Raw genomic sequence first — 22,880 nt, 5'->3', positions numbered from 1 at the left:
GTGCGAGACTGTTACCAGCCACCCCGCTATGTTGTGGAAACTGATACACGAAGTTTCACAAATCTTTCTTATGTTCTTACAATAGAAAAATAACATTTTATAACATCTTGATGTTCGTTATTCTACAATAATATTATTTTTTTATTATTATTTAGTTCTACTTTAGTATTTTAGTCTTTACTGTGTTAAACCTTTACTCCTTTTGTTGCCATAAATTTGCCAAAATTCACCATATTTATGAAAGAAAAGGGAGTACCATCCATTTAAAACTATCTTAACACAATCGTACACCAGTTCAGAACATTTGCAGGAGCAGTTGTCTTTATACCGAGCTAGCTATGCCTTGCAAAAGCGTCTCGCTGCACGCACATGAATGTGGTCAGAAATGCTGTACGTTGGTTTGTAGTGCCCTGGTGTTTATACTGATGAATATTAAGAAGATGAGGTGCGTGACGTTTGAGAATTTACTGAGTGTGTGTGAGGGGGGGGGGAGAGAGAGAGATCGCGTCGTCGTTCGTTGACATCTCTGCCCGGAGCTGTCCGGCGTCCAAGGTGCTGACACAAACGAATCGCCTTTCGCGTTTAACTGAAGTCTTCAAACTCTCGGAAGGATTTCTTGATGGCAGCACAACTATGGAATTATTGCGTGAACTTAATGAAGAGAGGAAAATAATGGTCAAATAGAACACGGGATTAAATGTGTTTCGCATCAATGGGATTATTCAAAATCCAACAGAAGGATTACTACAAGTGTCATTTTCTACAGATTTTCCTAAATACGGCGTATTACATATATTGTACTACCAGGTATGGTAAACTTAATGCACATAATTGTTTTTCTTTCGTTTTTGTTTTTTGCTTTGTTTTATTTTAGAATAAAAGTTTCCGAAGAAAACTACTGATGATTTAGGATACAATGTATGTGTTATGACCGTGCAAGTGCCCGAAGAGTATGTTTATGCCTTTTGTACTTCAGACTAAAGCAAAACAATGTATCCAGGGGCATCTACAAAGTGAGATGAAAGTTTTTTAAAACACTGAAATACAACAAATCATGAATCATGAATTTGTATGAAGCAAATTAAAGCTAATTCACCTTAATTTAGATTAAGATAGGTGAGATATTTTGATGATGCTCGAAGTTTTAATCTGTGATCAAGTGACATCGTTCAGAGACTGTTAGGTTTCAAAATAGCCTAGGAGGTTATTCTGATCCATGCAAAGTACCTAACAAGATAGCAAAGGATCTGCTTACTTTTATTTAGCTGGGTTAATTCGAGGTTTTAACACTAATCTAAATGCGGCGCACACGTGTCTAAACTGCGTTTTACACACCCCTGAGTTGGAGGCTGTAAAGATCGTGGCTAATATTTTTTATTATTTACTAAATCTGTTGTGTCTCCTGCATCCTCACACTTGTTACCCATTTCTCAATATTCTGTTAAATGTCACGCTGACCATTTCCACTTTAGTGTTAAGGTGAAACCATATTGTCTAAAATTATGTACCGTTCGAGTCAATAGTTAATTACGATAATCGTTGACACCAAGTGAAAGCAATCCTGTGCAGGACATGCTAGAATTAATTGCTTAGTTATGTACTCACTTAATACCGCCTTAAAACAACTTAAGTAAACTTTAAGGGGTTCTTTTCACACAACGACTAACACTCAAATATGCTTTTTTCGAGTATATTTTTTCGTTTTTACATCTACAACATTAGGCTTTTTTAAAGACTCTAAAAAGAAAATAAAGGTAGTAAATCAAGTGCAATTTGAACATGGGATTAAATTTGAAAACAACTGACTTTCTACTAAGAAATTACAATATTTATGTCATCTGGCTCAATTCAAAGACAACCCGTTCCTGTAGTATTCAGAAGCGGGGACTTCTTGCCTGTTACTACAGATATTTTACAGATATACAGTAGCTGTATCAAATTAACTTCACACATATTCTAAGGCATACAAATACTGTACAGTATGTAGATGTTTGCGACATCATCCGTCGGGAACTTCGTGCGCTATCGAGACAAAATAAATCGAACTGTGTTATATCCACATGCTAAAGTCTATTTAAAGACGAGAATATATGATGAACTAGTGTAAATACTGTATATGTAACAAGTAACTATGAAGAGGAAACCAGGGACCATGTCAGGGAGGCGATAAACAGGAAGACCATCATAGTAGCTATTTGAGACAGGTCCTGCGGATGAGAGGGAGGCAGTTATGTATATAATTTTAATTCGCAGTCCGTTGTAAAATTACATATTTCCTTTTATTGTGTCACATTGTCATGGTTACCAGTCTAGTAACCATGGCAAGCTGCTTGGGTTGAAAGCAATGAGTCCAATAGATCTCCATCATTCAAAATGTTGCCAGAGAGACATCACAAAGACATACTGTATTTTCTGCAGTTTAAGGTGGAAAATTAATATCAGTCACACATCCCCTTGATTCTGTAATGTGCTAAATTATGTGTAATATATAATTCAGTTAGCTTGAGAGTGCAAATGTAATGGAACACTGTTATGTCAAAAAGATAGGTATATACTGTATGATAGAAGCATTTCATGTTCTGATATTAAACTTTATTAAAAGCAAAGAAGTGGCAAATTAAATTAGAGTCAGTGACTCTGAGATAGTGGATAAGGAACAATCTAAACAACTTTAAGCACACTGTAATTTTACAGCAATTGCCTTTAAAGCAAGCTGCACATCAAAAGCTGAATTGAGGTGAAAAAACAATAAACCTTGACTGTATTGAACAACAATTGTATAAATACTTTATTCCAGGATTTTAGCAAGTCTTTGTTTTCAGTATTACAGTGACATATTAATGTCCTGTATAAGATGGTGTATTACCCTCCCTATTTACTGTATTTCTTATCATTGATTACATTTACAGATATGTTTTACAGTGTACCAATATACACTTTTTTTACACAATTCATATAATATATCCCAGCATGTTCTTCATCATTGTACTTTTTATGGTTTTAATTTCAATAAGCAACAATAATAGTCATTTAAACGTGGTTTTAAAAAGTGGTTATTGTTACAATGCAAACTGTAAAGGAGTAAAAAATGTTGGTGCTATTGGGCAGCATTAAATGAAGGGTAAGATTTTTTAAATCCAAAGGTTTCAATTGGAGAGATAGTCTGGAGGATAACAATGTTTGTCTCCAGTGCGAGTAGCAGTGCTCTTTCATCTTCTCATGAAACAGAGGGGGTGATGTTGGTTTCAGCATTGTCCCTGCTCTGAGCCACTCACTCATATTTTTGAACTACCAACCTTAAGTGCTCTTTGTGATGGGGAATCTAAGATCCCTAACTCTGGGGGTTTCATTTTGTGCTGAGTGATTTGAGGTCTCATCAGAACTGAAAGGGAAATGTTTAGCTCTTTGGAAAGCACAATTGTGAGATAAAGCTGTCTGTAAAAATAGCACTCGTGTTTATTTTACTACTGCAGGTTTAATTGAAACAATCATCAAAATAATAAAGTTTGTTGATTAGCCTGAATGCTACGGTGTGAGGGAAAACCCATTCTTATGCTCTGCAATAGTGTTGGGAAACATTATATTGATATCGGAGCTCTTGACTTAACTGAAATGCTGATTGCAGTAGGAGTTTTGCTTGGATTGCATGGTGATTTGTCCTTGGCCATTTCATGTCACCAAATGCATATTGCTGCAATCAAGGGTGGTTGAAATGTTTGACAGGGACACACGTTATGAAGTATAACTGTACAGACCACACATTTTTGCATTATTCAGTATCTACATGTGTTAACGCTAAATCAGTTTACTCTACTGACATTCTGCCTATTAGGTCGTTGGTCTAGTTGTAAATGATGTTAAGCAGTGTACTGTTAAATACTTACATTTTGTACAATACTGACAGTGTTTGACGGAGGGTTATACCAGAAAATGCCCTTTGATCCTGTCCAATGTTTGTTTATAGTGTTAGTGGTAAAATGAGATGTGTATATGGAACCACTTGCAATATTGCGTGGGTGTCACAACAAAAATGACATCACAGGCTGACAAACATGATCTTGATGGATGTAATGAAAAGGAGACAGCAAAATGTAGTTGATATTGTGAGCGGGATGTTAAGTAATGCCAAAAAATTTTAACTGGCCTCTTGGTAAACCCATTTAACCAGTACTAACTTAAAAAAAGACACAGCATTGGCTAACCCCAGTCCAGCACAGTTTCATTACAGTATGTTTTCCCACAGTCCTGGAATGGTTGTAAACAATCTCAATCTGTAGAAACTAAATAGCATAAAGTCCATTTTGAATGAGAGATGGCATTCAGCTTGACATTATATCCTCTAGATTCTTTGCACTCAAACTGAACTCCGTGTTGTTGGTGACATTTCAGTGGGCATCATGCTTGTTTCCACATCACTTCTCATAAATTAAGATTTTAAAGGGAGATGTTCACATTGTTGCTCCTTGTGATTCATGAAGTTTGAATGGGAAAATTAGCATAGCACTGCACCTTCCTGTATACAGAAGGCTGGGAGAAAATACTGGCAGAAATCACTGATATTTTCTATTATACCCTTTTGCAAAAAGGTTGTTATGAAGCTGTATGCACTGTGAGCTTTAATAGATTAGGTCGATTAAATAGTGTTTAAAGTGAAAACAGTAGTTGAGTGTCACACAACACTAGTTGAATTGAATTTACAAGAAGCAGGTGATACATCAAAGCAGATAATGCAATGTGCCTTTTTATCTGTGTACTGCAGCATTTTATTCACATTTCAGCACTCAAATCGCAGGTGCAACAAAAGCTACTTGTTTTCTTTGCTTAAAGAACAGAAGCACATACAGTATATTGTCATTATATATGTGACTTTATTGTTCTTGTTTGTGATTGGCAAAAATGCTCATTCATTAACAATTTTTGCAGCTACTCAAAATCTTTTTACTGTCTCCCCAAATAAATGCATGATAATTACCCCACTATGTCATATTATGAGTCACTTCACTGTAGTCTGAGGTTAATATAGTTACAAGCGTTCTTTTATATTACATTAAATATGTATTACCTCACATTCATAATTCTACATAGTATTACATACACCTGTTACTTTGCATTTTGACTCTGGATGATTCATTTTAAAGGATTATCACTACTCAGACATTAACAGATACATTCAAACATTTTACTTGAAAATCCATGGCAATTTACTGTAGGTTAAGGATTTGCACTAATGATATAGTTCAGTATAGTAAGGACATTCTCAGCTGCCCAGGCCAGTCTTGCAGATTTCAAACTCATTTATTCATATCAGAAGAAAATAAGTGTTAAGTGCTCAGTGTAGAAGGAATGAACAGTGTCTGCCCAGAAACCCGGATACAAACCTGTGAACTTTACTTATTGACTTTTGAACCAACTGAAACTTAAGAAAATGAGCAAAAGCTGGAGTTGTTTTTAACTGATACGTGTATCCTGTAGGAAAGGGTTTTATAACCTTTTGTAAACTCTAAGTATATAAAGAAGTATATTTCCTGCATATAATTTAAGGTTTTTTTATGAGAAAGGGATTTTACTATTTGGATCGAGGATAAGGATCTTTATTCTTATTCTGTTACACTGTATTTCTTTTAGAATTTCTGTGATTAATTTCAACTTATACTTCATTTATTACAAATATGTAAAACAAGCATTGGGGATTATAATTCCAAGAACAGAAAGAGAAAGTTAAATTTTATGGTCCGTTTGGTAAATAAAAAAAAAAATATTTAAGAACATTTAAGGAAAATCTGCACACGCTGATCTCATGGTTAATTGTAAGCAGATCAATTTTAATATTACAGACAGGATAAAAACAGACACCATAACCAGCCAATTGTATAGTCTTTTAAAAGGCCTTATAACTCGAGACATTTATAAAAGCACACTTGACATACTAGTAATTTGATTGACTAATCCTTTTGTGAACACATTTTTTATTGTATTTTATTTATTTTATAAATAAATGTATTTTATTTTATTAACACCAAACAGAAAAGGACCTTCCCTTGCCCCACCTGATCTCCCCTCACTTACTGCACCTCCTTCGGCAGTGCTCCCCTGGTTTCTACCTGTGTGCCACTAAAACATGGTCACATGGAATGATGGCACTTGGCGATGGACCCACCCCCCCACGGGGCAGGGCTTTGACTACAGCAGCAGGCCTGCCCTGTGCCCCCACTGTCCTTGGTACCATGATTCTGAAAGGATGGGGCTGTGCAGACCGAACACCTAACCTTGAGCTTGCAGAAGCTAATCACACAAACAAAAATGAGAACATTGCTGACAGACAGAAGATGGGAATAAAAGGGAGGGACACAGTGAGGTGTGGAACAGGATGCGCCTGACTGGGTTCTTGTGATGTGGCAACAGTTAGTGAGATGAAAAGCCTTTGGTAAAATGATTGAGATTATCCGAAACCATAAAGCTGCACCTGAGCAACTTTGTGTCAGGTTTGGGATTTTGAGAATTGTTGGCGAGACAGCGGACTCTGGTCCCTGGAATGTTCCCATGCTGCAAATCAAATATAGCCGGCTCTGTCGAACTCCCTCTCTTCAAGCTTCTGCTTTGTGGTTTAGATTCTAAAAATTCCTAGAGGGCAAGCTCTATCAAAGTAGAACAACAGGCCAGGATTAAGTGATGCCAGGAGAGGAAATTCAAAGGCTCTCTATGCCGTTCCCACCACTTTTTAGTCAGACCAGTCAACCAGATCTGTTTCTGTTGCTGCTGGAGGCCTGGATTACAGTGTGAACAGGGAATATCCTCAATTAGAAGAAGGAGCAAACAAGAAGAGACCTGTTCACATTGAAAGACACACTGGGCAGGACCGTTAAAATCATACGTATTTTTGGAGGCAGAATTTGAATTTTTACTGTCTCAGGAAGTAACCTTGTCTTTAACTTTGAGGTCACTTTTCCAAAGAGTGGCTCCTACAAAGAGTTTATATGAATGTTCTAATAAAAAATACATGAAAAGAAGTCTTTTATGTCTATGTCTTTGTTTTACCCATGGTATCAAGCAGATTATGCACTGGGTATATGAATAACTTCACGACACAGAAAAGGTCATGGGAACAAATTGCAGAATGGAGGCATAAGTATAGAAAAGAAGGGTTAAATTTTTTTTTTGTGATTGCTAGAACGAGTGAAGGCTATCATCATTGAAATATCTGTAAGACCGTGAATTACTTTCTCACTGCGATGTGAAAAAGAGAAAGAAGAATTGCTTGTAAGGGGTTTATGACTGCAACAAAATAGAAGAATATGTGGTACAGTATGTCTTCTGTGAATTTGTTTTTCTACTCAATAAAAAAACTTATTATGCATAGATATGATAGCAAACTACAGTCAATACAATATCTAAGGGGTACCCTCAGTGTGAAACCTTGAAGTCTATATGGTGAAAACAGATTCTTCAAATGTACACCAGGGTACAACCACATAGATAATGGGTGTAAATTAAAATTCATCCATCAAAACAGTGTAAAATGTAATGGCAGTGATGCAGACTTGGGGCAAATAATTTCATAGCCTGACTTAGCACTTTCATAGCACTGAAACATTCAAATATAGTTGGGGCAAGGAAACATTCTCTGTCTATAGAAATACATACTGTAAATCTTAAGCAATGTATGATCTTGATTATTAACAATAGAGGTGGAAGCAGCAGAATGATGAACAGCCCGATCTACACGTTCCAAAGTCAAGGCACACAACAAACAAAGGTGCTTGATCAAACAGTCTTGAGGATTACTCGAAAAAAGTTCGGATTGAAAATGAGAAATTTGGAATGAAAAATAATGTATTCTGAGGACAATAAAGTATGTTTTCCAAATACTATGGAAGTGCTCCCGTGTGATGTGGCCACTATTACTGCTGGAGGCCACCAGTGAAACGTACAGTATGCTGACCACAGTTAAATTTTCTGCCCACAGCTGCCCGTCTGAGGCTGGATGTCCCTGACAAGCAGAGTGTGAGTGAGGATGGCAACAATCAGTACTCAGCAATCTTACCCCGCTGTGCATCGGCTATCTGTCAGGACAAACGATGACGACCTTGATAGGATCGAGAATGGAAACAGCAGGTAAAAATCCCCAAATGGAAAAAAAAAACATATCAATGTACTCACTCATCAATTTAAGACCAATTTCCTTCCAGAAATGTGCATATCCCTTTTGCTTCAATATGCTTCAATATGATATTCATTATTCTCCTTAATAGGACTCATTACATTTCAGTTAACAATAACATTACTGAGGTATAATAACCAGTCACAAACACTGAATAGTGCATATTGGACTCCCATCTCTAGAATGTAAGTCTGTCTACATTTCCACATTCAGAAGATTCTGGTGATTCCACACTGGGTAGATATAAACAAAATTCAAATACCCACACAAAGCCAGTATAAATCAAATCCAATTACCCAAGAACAGAGATTTATTGTCAAATGTAATATCGACTGATGTGAGATCAAAAACAAGGTACTGTTCTTTCTTTATTGGTGTGAATGGCATTAAATATCTCCATGTCTGCTGTTGCTGGAAATCTCTTCTCAGATCAGGTACACACACTTTATAATAAAATAAAATCTAGATGGTATGAAAAAGCATATGCTGTAGACTTAACTTATATGAGATAAAAGGTCCAAATAAAGACAATTAATTTGCCTTTAAAATTGGTTTCTATCATAGATGAATAAGAGACAAGTGATGATTTTAAATTTGTTAGCAAAAAGATAATTAACTGCACGGTAGAGATAAGTTCACTTTAGGATGTTCAATATAGCCTAGATGCAAGTGGATGTTTACTGCTCTGTTGTAATGCAATTTTTTGTTTAATTCAGTGATGTTTTTGCTTCTACATTACTTAAATAAGAGGTGTTATAGTACAATGCACTGGTAAGACAGACCTCATTTAAAATTTTGTACTTGATCAGCACAAAAAAACATTGCTGCTCTTGAACCTGTGAAAAAAGAGCAAACAGAAATGCTTCCAGGCTCAAAGCAATGTAGATCAATGTCAAAACGTTGACAGCCTATAAGACCCGAATTGTGCATTGAACACAGAAGATTCTGAACTTATTCATATACCCTGAAATGTTGTGATCGAATAAATGGAGTATTTCTCAAAAACAGAAGTTCTGGAGGAAGTGAAATTCTAACCTTGCCCACTTCCACTCTCCTATCTCACTTTCTCAGCATCCCTTTGCACAATCTTCTCACTTTCTCAGCATCCCTCTGCACAATCTTCTCACATCCCATCTTCATTCGGTGGCAGGTTTTATCAGTCTCATCCCTACAGCAAGATTCGGCTTGACACGTTACACCAAATAAACTGCCTCAATAATAATTAAAGCTGTTGCAGTGATTAAGAACTGACAGAATAATTGAAATGATGAAAATAAAAAAATTGCTAATATTTTTCCCACTCAAACTAAGTTGTACAAAACTACCTTAATGATCCAAACCATACGTTAAGTGAACTAAAGCCAAAATTTAACCAGAACAATTTCAAAGCAATGCAGGTTTAAAAAAAACGTCAATGACTATTAATGCCATTTTTGGAAGTGGAAGGCATCCAGTTGTTTTTCTAGATCAGGCTGTACTTACAAACTGTGCAAAAAGGTGGAAAGGTGGAAACAGGTTAGAAACAGATGCCACTGTGAGACTTTAAAAGAGTTACAGAACAGTGACTGAGATGGGGGAAAATGTACACATCCCATATGCCAGTCATTCCACAAAGGGCTTTTTGGTTTTTTAAAAAAAACATTTCAATTCCCGCATGGGGTACACAAAAAGCAACCGTATAAACATGACAAAAGCTGGTCAGAGATGGCAAAATTGAAAATTTGTGGACTGAAAGCTAAGTTTAACATCTGAGACAACATAGTCCGTCACTCAGTAAACACCAATTTCTGCTGTCACACATGATGGGGACAGCATTATGTAACAGTCCTACTTCTCAGCTTGGACTGGGAAGCTTGTCATGACTGAATGCAACATAAATGGGGCAAATTTTACAGGAAAACCTGCTTCACACCTAAAACTGGGAAACCTTTTAGCAGGACAGTGACCTAAAGCACAAGGCCAAAGTTATACTGAAATAAGTTTAGAATGAGAAAGTGAAAGTCTTTAAATGACTCGAAGTCCTAACCTGAATCCAATTGACAATCTGTGGAAAGACAGGAAAACTGTTGATCATAAGTGATTGCCAATGGAACTAGAAAGAGCTTGATCAGATCTACCAAGAAGAATGAGCAAAAATAGTCCCAAGCTGGTAGACAAAGTTGGTACTTACCCAAAAAGACTTGCATCTGTAATTGCTTCCACAAAATATGGAGTTAACAGGTGTGAATACTTATGCAATTAACATATTTTATTTTTTCCTCTCTAGTTTGAGCTGGAATGTATTGTACTTTATCTTAGAAGAAACTAGTTTTGAACAGTCAAGCTTTCATTAAAATGTGAAATGAAAAAAGTGTAATCATCATTTTGTAATCTCACAAAATGGACACCACAGTGTCACGGATGTCAGAAGGGACGAACCGGCTGCAGAGGGCATGACACTTCCATAGGAAGGGTATACGGCTCCATATCTTCATTGAAAGTGGCCCTTTTGCTAAACAGTTTAAAAATCAGAATATCCTGCCTTTGGGGCCCTTTTTTCATCATGAAAAGGAATGAATGCATCAGCTCCTATGGCAAGCTTCGGAGTGTCTAATGATATTCCTATGATAAGACGGATAGTCTTCATCGGCTGTGAAATCAAATTCTTTGAAGTCAGTGGAATATTGTGGATTAAGATGATTCATTATTAAGAGTCTATATTGTATTCACTTGTCAAAATACAGTGTGTGTTTCACAACGTGTGTTCCCGCCATGTTCCAGTCTCTTTGTGCTAGCGAGGTCGTGAAGAGTGATTGCTTTCATGCAATGATGGTGTGTTCAGTATGAACTGCGCCAAGGCAGACGGCCCGAGAGCTCAGGCGGCTGCGTGTTTCTTCCTCAGGGCGCACTCACTGTGTGAGGACACCTCCTCTGAGCTGCAGAGAGCGGTCTCCATGGAGACCAGAGGGCTGCCTGAGTCCCGCAGGAGCTCCTTCACAGGGACCGGCGCCATGGCCAGGTAAATATCCTACCATAACGAGTGTCCTCTTCTGCAGCGGGTCCCTGGGAACACGTTCTCACCTCACCAAGGCCCTACTAAACACAATCTGAGGAGCCTGCCCGTGTGGAAGAAAAACATTATATTAATGAATTCATTTTGGTCCTCCGGGGGCTAGGGTGACCTGTGATTTCCATTCCATCTGTGTCCTTAATTATATAAATCAACAAATTATTTTCTCCCATTGGACCAGTTTGACTTTTTTTTCCCCGGATCTCGTGCTGTTGATTATTAAAAGAATCCTGCAAAACGCTCTACAGCACAGCGATGAGAGTGCAAGACGAGAAGGCAGAGAAGTTTTTCTGTAACATGCAGACATTTACGTTACTTTCAATCTTTTACATGTGCAGATAATATATATATATACAGTACAGTAGAGTCTCAGCATTTGTTAGGGGTCGGTGCAGAGGACTGTCACTAGTAGCCAAATTCACCAATAAGGAACAGGTGAAGTTTCGTCCATACTGAAAAGAAAGGAAACACAACATTTCGTCTGAAACATTGTATCTCTTTTCTTTTCAGCATGGAATAAAACTTTACCTGTTCCTTTGCATGCTACGCATGCTCCTTACTTGAAATTCACATCTAACCAAGTCCACCCCTATACTGTTGTATCATGTATTACAGTATAGAGTATGTATGGTTAAAAGACATAAGAAACTGTTCTTTATATGATAATGCATTACTAATAGTACTTTATAGTACTTAAGCATTGGCTTTACGTTAATTAAAATAAAATGACATTGATCAAGCAAAATGGCAGTCCGTTAATATACACTAGGGTCTTGACATCTGCAAATTTAATGTCTAGTTAAGTATTTAATATTAGTATGTAATTGTTTATCCACGGTTCTGTCAGGCTGACAGGGTCTTGGACTCTTGGACAGAAGAAGAGCATGAAACTGAGTTGAACAGTTTAACAGACTATCATTAGATAAATGTAGCCAGCGAGTGAGATCCTCCCTGTCCCCTGCCCAAGACCCACTACTCAGAATTTGCAGCTCAATGTGATCATAAATTTTGTATTGTATATTGTATGAACAGTCATGGATCTGTGTCGGTGTTATCCTCGTAGTGGTGTTCTAATAATTGTGCTTTAGACTAATCGTGTGTCAGTTTGCTTTAATCTTATCTGTTTGAAAATACCTGGTATCCAGAACCCCCTACCCCCTTTCTTCCAGATACAAGGGACTTTACTGTGTTATTTACCTTTTATATTTGTATAATTTGTCTTATAAACTCCTCTCAAAGTTCCTTTATTTATTACCAAGAGAACGTTTTTTCATTTCAACTGTTTCTGTTCAGAAAGGTAACTTGTGCTTTGTAAAGGTCTATTTTTGAAATTCCACAGCCCCAATATGTGGGTGCGACTTACCTGTATATTCAGCATCAAGTACCTTCACAGGTATTTTATGTAAGGCACTGCCGGTAATTTAAACCGATTTGTAATTTCATAGTTTTGTATTAATAGCAGTAAATGCAAAAAAAAAAAAGGTTTTCCTTTTGGTGGAGCAGCATGAATCAGCCTCTACAAAAATCCACAATTGATCTGATTTACTGTAAGTCTTGTACAGTGGTTTCTATCCCTGCTCCTGGAGAGCCCCAAACATATAAGTTTTATATCTAATGTGTTACATTGGGTAGTCTGAATGGGATCTTTTAAATGGAAAAAAAAACACAAGAAAAAAAGACACAAATGCACATGTAAGGTATAAACCATACTCATTTTTTAAAGTGTAAGGAAATACATAACCACAAATCCAAAACAGAAATGTAAGGTGTTCTTTGAGCTATTGCCTACATGTCCTCATTGTCTTCTTCACTCTGATAATAACCAGGCAGCTAAGCGGCTATCCAGCCTCAAAACAAACCTCTCATAACTCGTCTCTGAGACTATATCCAAAAAGAAGTCTCTCAAACTCAGACATTAGGTGCCACAGTCACTCATTTGGCCACTCTGGTGGATATATTTATCAGAGGATCTGCCATCTTTTCCCAGACAGCAGATTAGACCAACCTCTGCTTCCTGGCTTTTTCCATATCACCTGAACAATCAGCTTTTCAGAACTGGTCAGGTGATCAAGGGCAGCATTTCATTCCGTATAGCATTATTAAGAATCCCCTTCTTGTCTGAACCCACTGCCTTTACGGAAATCATTCGAGCTTCAATTTCTAAAAAACAAATGGAACATTTTTATTCTCATCATTCAAGCAGGTGATGTGTTAAATTAAAGTAATTCGGAGATCATTTATAGAAATATGAAAACACTTCATCTATCAAGGATAAGAGTTCCTTTAATTTAAGAACACTAATAGACTTGCTTAATTGATTAAATAGTTATAAATAGCCAGTCTTTCCAAGCCGGTGATTTAGGACTTATTGGATTGGAGCTCCTCAGGACCGGAGTTGAAGACGTCTGCGTTGGTAGATTCCATTTCTGTATACAGTATGTTATTTATATACTGCTTACACTCAATATTTGTTCCGCATACACCAGTAACAGGCCCACAGAGTTGGACTTAAAGTCTGTCTGATTGTATTTCAGGCTCTCTCGGTTCATCTTTGCGTTAAGGAGCTGGGCTACCAGACGATTACATCATGAAGACCAAAGACCAGACTCGTTTCTGGAACGATTTAGAGGTCCAGATCTAAAAGAGGCTTCTAGTCGAGAGAGCAATGCCCAGTCAGCCACTGGAAACCCAGACCATCCACACAGGGGGAAGAAGTGAGTCTACACAAAGCTGGAAACAAAAAGACAGAAAATAATATTCCGTATGTAGTGACTGTGCTGTATAGTGTTAAGTTATCACGGTGTCATAATGTCATAGTGTCAGATTGCCTAGCCTAATTGCTTTCAAAACACATTTCATTTATTTTACACTTCTTATTTTACACACAGTTGACATTTTTGAAGATTCTACCAGATACGGGGTTTGAAATATTGATATTAATAACAGGTTTAAAGATAGTTACATGGTGATAAGTCAATATACAGTACAGTGTGTGACATGATGTGCCTCACATATGTCAATAAAATTGCAGAAATTCATACAGTACAGGTAGGCCCTGGCTAGTTATGACTTTCATATTTACAGTGGATTCAATCTGCATATAAGATTTGTAATGCTGTATAACTGTCCAGAGTTACAATTATAAGATATATAGGTTGAGTAAAATGCTGATTTAAATTGATTTTTTTTAGTTTCATTATATTGTCTACTTTTACAATGCAACTGTAGTACCTTACAGCACAGAAAGCAAGAGCACAGGTGGAGTCATCCTGCTCTTTTGGTAACATCAGTATGTTTCAAATACAGCCGCTGGCCGCTGGCAAACTTCAATATCAACAACTGCAACAACACAGATGAGTGAGTGAAACCTGTGTAGACAGAAATTGAGATGGAGCAGATCCTCTAGATTTTCTCCTCCCTAGTATAGTGCAAGTTCTTCTTCTGCCATCAACAAGGTCTCATTACAATGGATTGAATTTTGTGCCTGTCAAAGAGGACCTGCAATTTAGTTTTGATGAATACAAGAATCAAAGAATAAGAATTACACTCATAGGATCCAACTCCCCTACCATCTTGAACTGGATAAAGCAGTTAGAAAAAAAATGGATGGGTAAGAATAAGAATTTAGGTTGCAATCCTCAGAGATCCACAAAATCAATCAAATAACCTTGTTTAGGATGGTAAAATGTACTCCCTTTGTATGCATATCTTTTTAAAGATATGTACATACTGTAGTATACATAATTGGTTCAGCAATGTCCACATAAAATAAACACACCTCGGTTTCACATATGGAAGAAACAGATGAATTCATTTCTTGGTCACTATCATTGTACCTGCATGTTTGGGTGGTTTTTTGCTGAACTGACAGGGTAAGGTCAGAGCCTTAGCCTAATTCAGCAGACTCACAACTATGGATTTGAAAGGTTGAGGCAATGATTTTTAAAGCTCTTGCAAACTAGGCAGTTTCATATTAATTAAAATAAATAAATCAAGCTCCAATTTTTCTGAAGTTGTTAAGTGTTAATCTAATGACTGCAGGCATCTAAATTAAAATAAATGTGCATGATAGTTTTGGAGTTAAAAGGAAAGAGAACCTTTGTTTTGCAATATATTTTCTCATAGGTATATGTTTTACCAACATTGGAAAATTAGGACCTAATTTAAAAGTGTGTTGCTCGTTAAATAATGTAGCTAAATTAAAGTATGTTTATCATGGGCTACATTTACTGTAATTTACAAATAATTTCAAAGGTATTTTGTAAATCTGAATAGCTACGTTTATTCAGGACTTATTTTATAAGGCTATCATATCGCAGCTTCTCTGTATTAAAAAATGTGAGTGAAAAGAAGTGGAATTGTAGAGTTTGTGTTTTTTCGTAGAATTTAGATTAGACAGATCTCAGTACTGCTTTCAGGATGTTGTGCTGTGGACCGTATAATCCAACCTGGAGACAAAAGAAAGGGTCTCTCAGTTGCTGGCTGCTGAAACTCCCTTTAGTCCTCATGAACTTTCTCAGGTTAGGCTTCCCCCTGCTGGTCAATGGAAAAATAAATCAACCTTTACACTGGAGCTATACAGGTAAACTAACAGAAAATTCAAGTATCTAGTATCAGCAGATACTAGAAATCAACTAAAAGAGTGTAGAGAGACAAACATGAATTAAATATTCACATAAAGACTTGATGTTCCACAGAAAACTGGCTCTCTAGCTGACAGTGAACCTCCTCTGCCCTCTAGCCCTTACTACTCCCTCTGTATAGACATTTCACATATGAAATGTTTTGTTGTTTCATATGTAAAACAACTGAAGGTAGTGCAATAGAACTAGGGTAGTGTAACATACCGTTTGGCTTTAAGTGTAAAATAGAAAAAATCACCCTCAGCAAAAAGGAGGACAAGAAGGAGGAGAAGAAAGAGGAAAAGAAGGAGGAGAAAAAAGAGGAAAAAAAGGAGGAAAAGAAAGATGAGAAAAAAGATGACAAAAAGAAGGAAGAGGAGTAAGTATACTGTGCAGGAAGTAGACTAGAGGAAAGTGGCACAACGTGAATTTGACTTACAGTACTGTCCGTCTGGTGGTTCTGTCAGCCTGTCTTCGTCTTCAAAAGTATATATTGTTGTCCTAACAGTGTTATGTTTCCACAAAAAAAAAAACATTTATTCACATGAAAATGAATACAGACAGAACATTGATAATTGTGTTTTGTTCTCAAACTTGAAAGACTTAAAAATATACCCCACAAACATACACAGAATGACATAAGACTTAAATACTACCAATTAAATGACAGGAGTGAAGGGCAATACATGAAAATATATATTACATGATATGTACTGTATGTAACATACAGTACATCAGGATCCTTTTATATAATTACAGAGCTGAATAGTTTCTGGAGTTCACTTGTTTTTGAATTGCCTTTGGTATGTAAGTGTAGTTCTTCAGATCCCATTACCCCATATCTCAAAGGCAAGTGTTAAGAATGTGCTTTGAATATCTACACTCATTGTCATTAGCTGCGCACTTTGACAGGCAGTTAAGACAAAGGTCAAGGACTCGTTGCTATGGTAGCACTTTTCACAGGCTGCTTTTTACAACTGTGGACAGGCTTTGAAAGTTTGCTTTGGATGAAGCCTGCCTTAGGATAAATATCCCATTAGGTTACATTGCTTACAGTATGTAATTATTTTTTATTGACCATCAAAATTAATTGTATTTTGAAGAAGATTTCTTTCCCACTTGAGAACGAGGAATTATACATTGTAGGACAAATTGTGCATCGGTGCATCCAGTGGGTCCTTAACTACCTAGAAAAATTAAATGTAATTTTCACATATTCAGTACAATCTATACTGTATCTTCATTATGTAAATAGCCAGTCAAATAAAGGTTTTTATAGCAGAACAAATAAACAGGAAGAAAAAATAAATTTACTTAAACAGGTTTATTTGCTTACATGGAAATTGTATTGAAAACATTTTCTCATTTTGGAACTTTATTTTTAGGAAGAAAAAAGAAGTATTTATTGTTGACCCAGCTACAGATCTCTACTACAGATGGCTTACTATAATTGCAACCCCAGTCATGTATAACTGGTGCATGCTTATTTGCAGGTAGGTATATTTTTCCTGTATTTAACTATGCTGTAAACTGGCAACTGTATTGTAATCTATTGCATGTGTTTTTTTCCAGTAGAGCATTTAAAGCCTTATAGAATAAACAACATTTATGCAGCAAAATATAAATGCATACTTTATGTCTGAAATGGGGCAGCTCTGGGGTGCTTTTTGTATTGAGTTTTGCAAGTGGTGCTGCTGTTACCTCCCACAGTCCAGAGACATACTGGTAGGTATGTTGGCGTTTGGGAAAACCGGCCCTAGTTTGAGTGTGTCTGTGTGTGCCCTGTGATGGACTGGCTTGGGCCTGTTGCATGTTGGGATAGGCTTCGGCTCTCCCATGACCTTGAATTGGATGAAGCAGTTAGAAAATGGCTGCATGGATGGATGTCTGAAATTTGCCAAAGTTGTATGTCTGGATCTATAAGAATATGTATACATTTCCATAGAGAAGAGATAACACCTCAGATTTAGTTATTTGTATCACAGATAACTTTTAAGTTTCAGTTTATGTTCAATGTACTGCTCCTCAATGTACCAGGCATTTATATGATATTTGTTAGTAAAACTACTTTGTACAAATCGCCTTCTCATTATGTCTTAGGGCCTGTTTTGATGAACTGCAGACAAAGTATATTACTTTATGGATGGTTTTGGATTACTCTTCAGATGTCATCTACTTCCTTGACACATTTGTGAGATTCAGGACAGGTGAGTTCCATCCATATTTCCAGAGGTTTTTCCAAGTTTGTATGCATATGACTTAATTATGAACTTAGGCGATTTACAGTCTTAAATATTAATGAACTGTATATTGTTGATGCATTAATGAAATTATGACGGAAACAGGTCTATGAAGTAGTACAAGTAAGTGTTTCGGCAAAGATGCATATTATGACTTATTAGTGCTCTCAGTAAATGAAATAAATCAAGAAGTGAACTTTATTGGTTGCTGTTGAAAGAAAAATGTGTAATAATTTAGGATCATTAGAACTGGGATTTCATATATATTCTCTAAACTAATACTTTACATTCAAATTCTATAATTTAATTAACATTCTTAGACATGCAAGATCTGTTAAAAATATCAGGTCAGTTCAGGAGTAGAATGATTGTGAAATGAAGGTGATTTTCATTTTTATTACTGTTGAAGAGAATAAAGAAAATCTGTGCATCTGTTCAGGTCTCCATCTGCCGGTTTAAAAAATGTCCTTAAAATTCTTTACCGTGGAATACTGGGAGGGGCAGAGTTTTAGCCCTAGGATAAAGGATTCCCAAAGATATGATTCAGAAATGTTTGAGCACCAAGAGTAGAGTGAGAGTGAGTCAGCCAGGGCATTCTAGCCTCCATCTTCTCCTTCCTGGGTGCCAGCAGGCTCACAGGGTTGTAGGTGAAGGAATTGCTTCTCCTCCATTTGGTGTGGAGCCCCCAGACTTGCCTGTGACACATTCAGTTAATAGATGAGTGTCTTGAAAGTGGGCAGGTGGGCACAACTTATTCCCCTCTTTGTGTGGCACTAGGGCTGGGGGCCTAACCTACAGTTAGAGGTCATGTGAGAAACAGACAATTTGCTATTCCAATTTGGGAACAAACAATGGGAGATTCTAAACAAGTTGTTTACAATGATGACCTGTATGGCGTGCATTCTTCACTGCAGAGCTAAAGTATTAATACTGTGACTTCTTACAAAGATAACAATACTACACCATGAAAAATATGGATTGACTTAGGACATTATCAGATTTAGTTTGATGGTTCTAATGAAAGATAACACAGCAATACGCAAATTATTGATTTTTCTAGGTTTCCTAGAGCAAGGATTGCTCGTGAAGGACCCAAAGAAGTTACGAGAAAACTACATGAAGACACCACAGTTCAAATTTGATCTACTCTCGATGGTGCCAACGGACATAGCTGTGATTAAAGTGGGGAACAACTACCCAGAGCTGAGGTTCAATCGCCTGTTCAAATTTGCACGCCTTTTTGAATTCTTTGATCGCACTGAAACTAGAACCAATTACCCCAATATTTTTCGAATAAGTAACCTTGTCCTTTACATTCTCATCATCATCCACTGGAATGCATGCATATTTTTTGCTATTTCCAAAACCATAGGCTTCGGAAGCGATACCTGGGTATATCCTAATATAAGCCACCCTGAGTATGGGCGACTGGCAAGGAAGTACATCTACAGCCTGTACTGGTCTACGTTAACACTCACCACTATTGGAGAGACCCCACCACCAGTGAAGGATGTGGAGTACCTGTTTGTTGTGTGCGACTTCCTAATAGGGGTGCTGATCTTTGCCACTATCGTCGGTAATGTGGGTGCCATGATTTCCAACATGAATGCCAACAGAGCAGAATTCCAGGCTAAAATTGACTCCATCAAACAGTACATGCAATTCCGAAAAGTGTCAAAAGACCTGGAAGCCAGAGTGATCAAGTGGTTCGACTACCTGTGGACGAACAAGAAAACGTGCGACGAAAAAGAAGTCCTGAAGAACCTGCCAGACAAACTGAAAGCTGAGATCGCCATCAACGTCCACCTGGACACACTGAAGAAAGTGCGCATCTTCCAGGACTGCGAAGCCGGTCTCCTGATCGAGCTGGTGCTCAAGCTGCAGCCGCAGGTGTTCAGCCCCGGAGACTACATCTGCCGCAAGGGGGACATTGGAAGGGAAATGTACATTATCAAAGAGGGAAAGTTGGCTGTGGTGGCGGACGACGGAGTCACGCAGTTTGTCGTCTTGAGTGATGGCAGCTACTTTGGGGAAATCAGCATCTTAAACATTAAGGGAAGCAAGTCGGGCAACAGAAGAACTGCTAACATTCGGAGCATTGGCTATTCTGACCTCTTCTGTCTCTCCAAGGACGACTTAATGGAGGCCCTAACAGAATACCCAGAGGCCAAAAAAGCTCTGGAGGAGAAGGGGAAAGCCATTCTAATGAAAGATGGTTTGATAGACGAGGAAGTCGCCAACCAAAGCGGGGACCCGAAAGACCTGGAAGAAAAGGTCGAGAACCTGGAATCCTCTCTCGACCTCATGCAGACCAAATTTGCAAGACTCATGGCAGAGTTCACCTCCAGCCAGGTCAAGCTAAAGCAGAGACTTACAAAAATGGAGACCAAAATGAAGTCGCTGGGGAGTGGAGAACTCTGTGATGGTAATGAAGCAGACAGTGAAGCGCCGAAAGAAGAGGAGAAAAAGGACAAATAAAGGGTGTTATGCTGTTTTTTTGCATTTTCAAACAGAACTGTACTCTGAGCTAGGGTTACTGCTCTTTTTTGTAAATACAGAACAAATAAAAACAATGTAGTTTAATACTTTTCAAAGCTGATTTTTTTATTTAAATTATATGCTAAAAAATAAAACCATGTTTCTTGCATAGAGATTATCTATATGTACTCAATTGTACATAAGCCATTTATATTGTCTACAGCCCAACAAAAACAACAGCTCATTCTAAAAAGCATAATTCAAACAGAATAGCTCTCAAACAGTGACCAAGGATGTACTGTCTTTCAAAATCAATATGTCTATGCTTATGGACAGCATTTTCAAAAAATACTATGGCCAATTCTGTGCATACTGTAGTAATATTATAATTCTCAGCTTTAATTTCTGTTAACTCTCTATATTACTGTTTCACTTAAAACAACTGTGTGGTATAACGCAGTGTATAACAGGACTGGGGGTTGTTTCCAGCAAGCTTAGATTGTGTAAAGGCAGTATTATGCCTGCTGAAGAAATTATACCGACTGGATTCTGCCATCATGTGCTTTGATTAACAAATGTGTATCCAATATTTTCATTTCATCTTTAATGCAAATCTTTAAAATTCATGGAAGATGTCCAACCATAAGCTTCCTGTGCTTTTAACCTTAGTTTTGCACCTCAGGATACTGCAGTGTAGCTCCTATCAAAAAAGGATTATACTGCCAAAAGTATAGTTTTGCAATACTCCAAAATTGTTTATTGGCGGTTTTATTGATTAAGATATTTATGAAATATAAGGATGTAGAGGACTTTGTTCTAGAGTAAGTGCTGTATGAATGTTTTACAAGCAAAAAGCTGGACATCTTGGTGCAAGGTTAAGGTAAAAATAAATAGTTGTCTTGAAATTAATCTTATTATTAAAAAGAGACTCAAGAAATTGAAGTTAAAATCTTGAAATCTTGAGACACGAGAATGGGGTGTATGTATACAGTATGTATCCATAGACCACCATACAGACAAAATCAGCATATGACACTTCATAACCGGGGTAGATCATTTTAAGATTGACCTAATATGTACTATTTTTGCATTTATATAAATGTGTGTAATGTCATTTTATTCACGCAAGTTTTGCTAAAAACTTTTAGATCCCAATAAAAGTTTTTTTTTTCCAAACATCAATGTTTGAACTTTTTGACTGCATTTACTATGAGATTTACACTTTTGTTTGTTAAACTGATTTTTTTTCATTGAAATGCCAAAACCAAATGTCTTAACAAATTAGAAAGCTATGGGCTTCAATATCTGTCCAGAGCCAGTTGCAGACAGGTTGAAGTTTTCAAGTGTCTTCTGCTCTTACAGGAGCTATAAAAGTCTGGGATCACTTCTTATGAGGACGCCAATTTCACAGCAACATCATGCAATCTTCTTGTTCCAGGTTGTAGTATGATTGGGCTGTCCATGACATTTTTGATTTGTACATGCTTTTCTGGTAAATACAGCATGTGATTCTGTTGTGCCAATGAGCTTGAGCTACACTATCTTTGGTTTTTAAAGAGGATAATATATCAGTAAAATGATCATTTCTCACAAAAACTTACTTTCCCCTCTGTGAATGCATGTTCTGGAATGTGGAATTTCCTGATTTGCTTTGCGCATAAAAGAACGCCACTGTAATACAAGATCATCTTCATAGAAGCCCTAAGCAAACTTTCATGTCACCAAACATTAAAACTAGTTCCTTGGCAACAAACAATGAGGTTTGAGGGCTGGGTTTGCAAAGACAGCTAACAACAACCAACAGCACTCAGGTGGTAAAAATCCAAAGCGATCTATTCATAATGGACTGTAATGCTTCTTGGTTGTGTTTATAGGATATATTTGAAATTTCATCAGGCTGCAGATATCTGACTTTTTGATTGTGACAAAATTTCAAGCAATCTTTTGTACCAGAACTTTGTGACCAGGAAAGCAAAATGACAATGAAAACTAAAGTAAGAGATTCGGAGAGATCTCCCCTTATCATTTCCTTTAACTGGAAGGAGGAAATGATGTTGAAGAAAAGGCTGAATACCTTGGAATCCATGAAGAAACAGGTAGAAGCTTATTATAGTCTTGACCAAAGAATTTTATATAACAGGTTCCAAATAAAACTTAAAAGATCAGAGCTAGCACATGCTAGACAGACGGACAACAAAGATCTATTGCAGCAGCTGAAAACCAGAGCTTTTTCTTTCAACACCACTGTTGTGGATGACAATGAAAAAGCAGTGAGGCAGATTGTGAAAATGGCTGCAAGGGAGAGATCACGAAGCGCTGGATATTCAAATACT

General features: G+C 37.2%; 1 protein-coding gene across 2 annotated transcripts; it reads left to right on the top strand.

The window, feature by feature from the left end:
- The first annotated feature begins 493 nt into the window (after nt 1-493).
- On the top strand, nt 494-21,718 carry cnga3a (cyclic nucleotide gated channel subunit alpha 3a). Of its 2 annotated transcripts, XM_006639235.3 has the most exons (9): nt 495-807; nt 7,964-8,112; nt 11,040-11,156; nt 13,742-13,921; nt 14,514-14,564; nt 16,095-16,208; nt 17,215-17,322; nt 17,930-18,036; nt 19,130-21,718. In XM_006639235.3, the coding sequence occupies exons 2-9, from the start codon at nt 8,012-8,014 to the stop codon at nt 20,545-20,547; spliced, it is 2,196 nt and encodes a 731-aa protein (XP_006639298.1). In that variant the 5' UTR covers nt 495-807; nt 7,964-8,011; the 3' UTR covers nt 20,548-21,718. The 2 variants fall into 2 exon arrangements, with proteins under 2 accessions (XP_015219522.1, XP_006639298.1); XM_015364036.2 differs by lacking the exons at nt 14,514-14,564; nt 16,095-16,208 and having other exon boundaries at nt 494-807.
- The last annotated feature ends 1,162 nt before the right edge of the window (nt 21,719-22,880 follow it).

Source organism: Lepisosteus oculatus, chromosome 15 (genome assembly GCF_040954835.1).
Source record: "Lepisosteus oculatus isolate fLepOcu1 chromosome 15, fLepOcu1.hap2, whole genome shotgun sequence".
Taxonomy (NCBI): Eukaryota; Metazoa; Chordata; class Actinopteri; order Semionotiformes; family Lepisosteidae; genus Lepisosteus; species Lepisosteus oculatus.
The sequence above is the reverse complement of the archived record's forward strand: the minus strand, read 5'-3'. Positions and strand labels throughout refer to the sequence as shown.

Coding starts and splice junctions, on each gene's coding strand:
- cnga3a (XM_006639235.3), top strand. CDS start 8,012: ATGGCAACAATCAGTACTCAGCAATCTTACCCCGCTGTGCATCGGCTA. Junction 11,157..13,741: donor GGGACCGGCGCCATGGCCAG/GTAAATATCCTA, acceptor ATTGTATTTCAG/GCTCTCTCGGTTCATCTTTG. Junction 14,565..16,094: donor AACTGCAACAACACAGATGA/GTGAGTGAAACC, acceptor AATCACCCTCAG/CAAAAAGGAGGACAAGAAGG.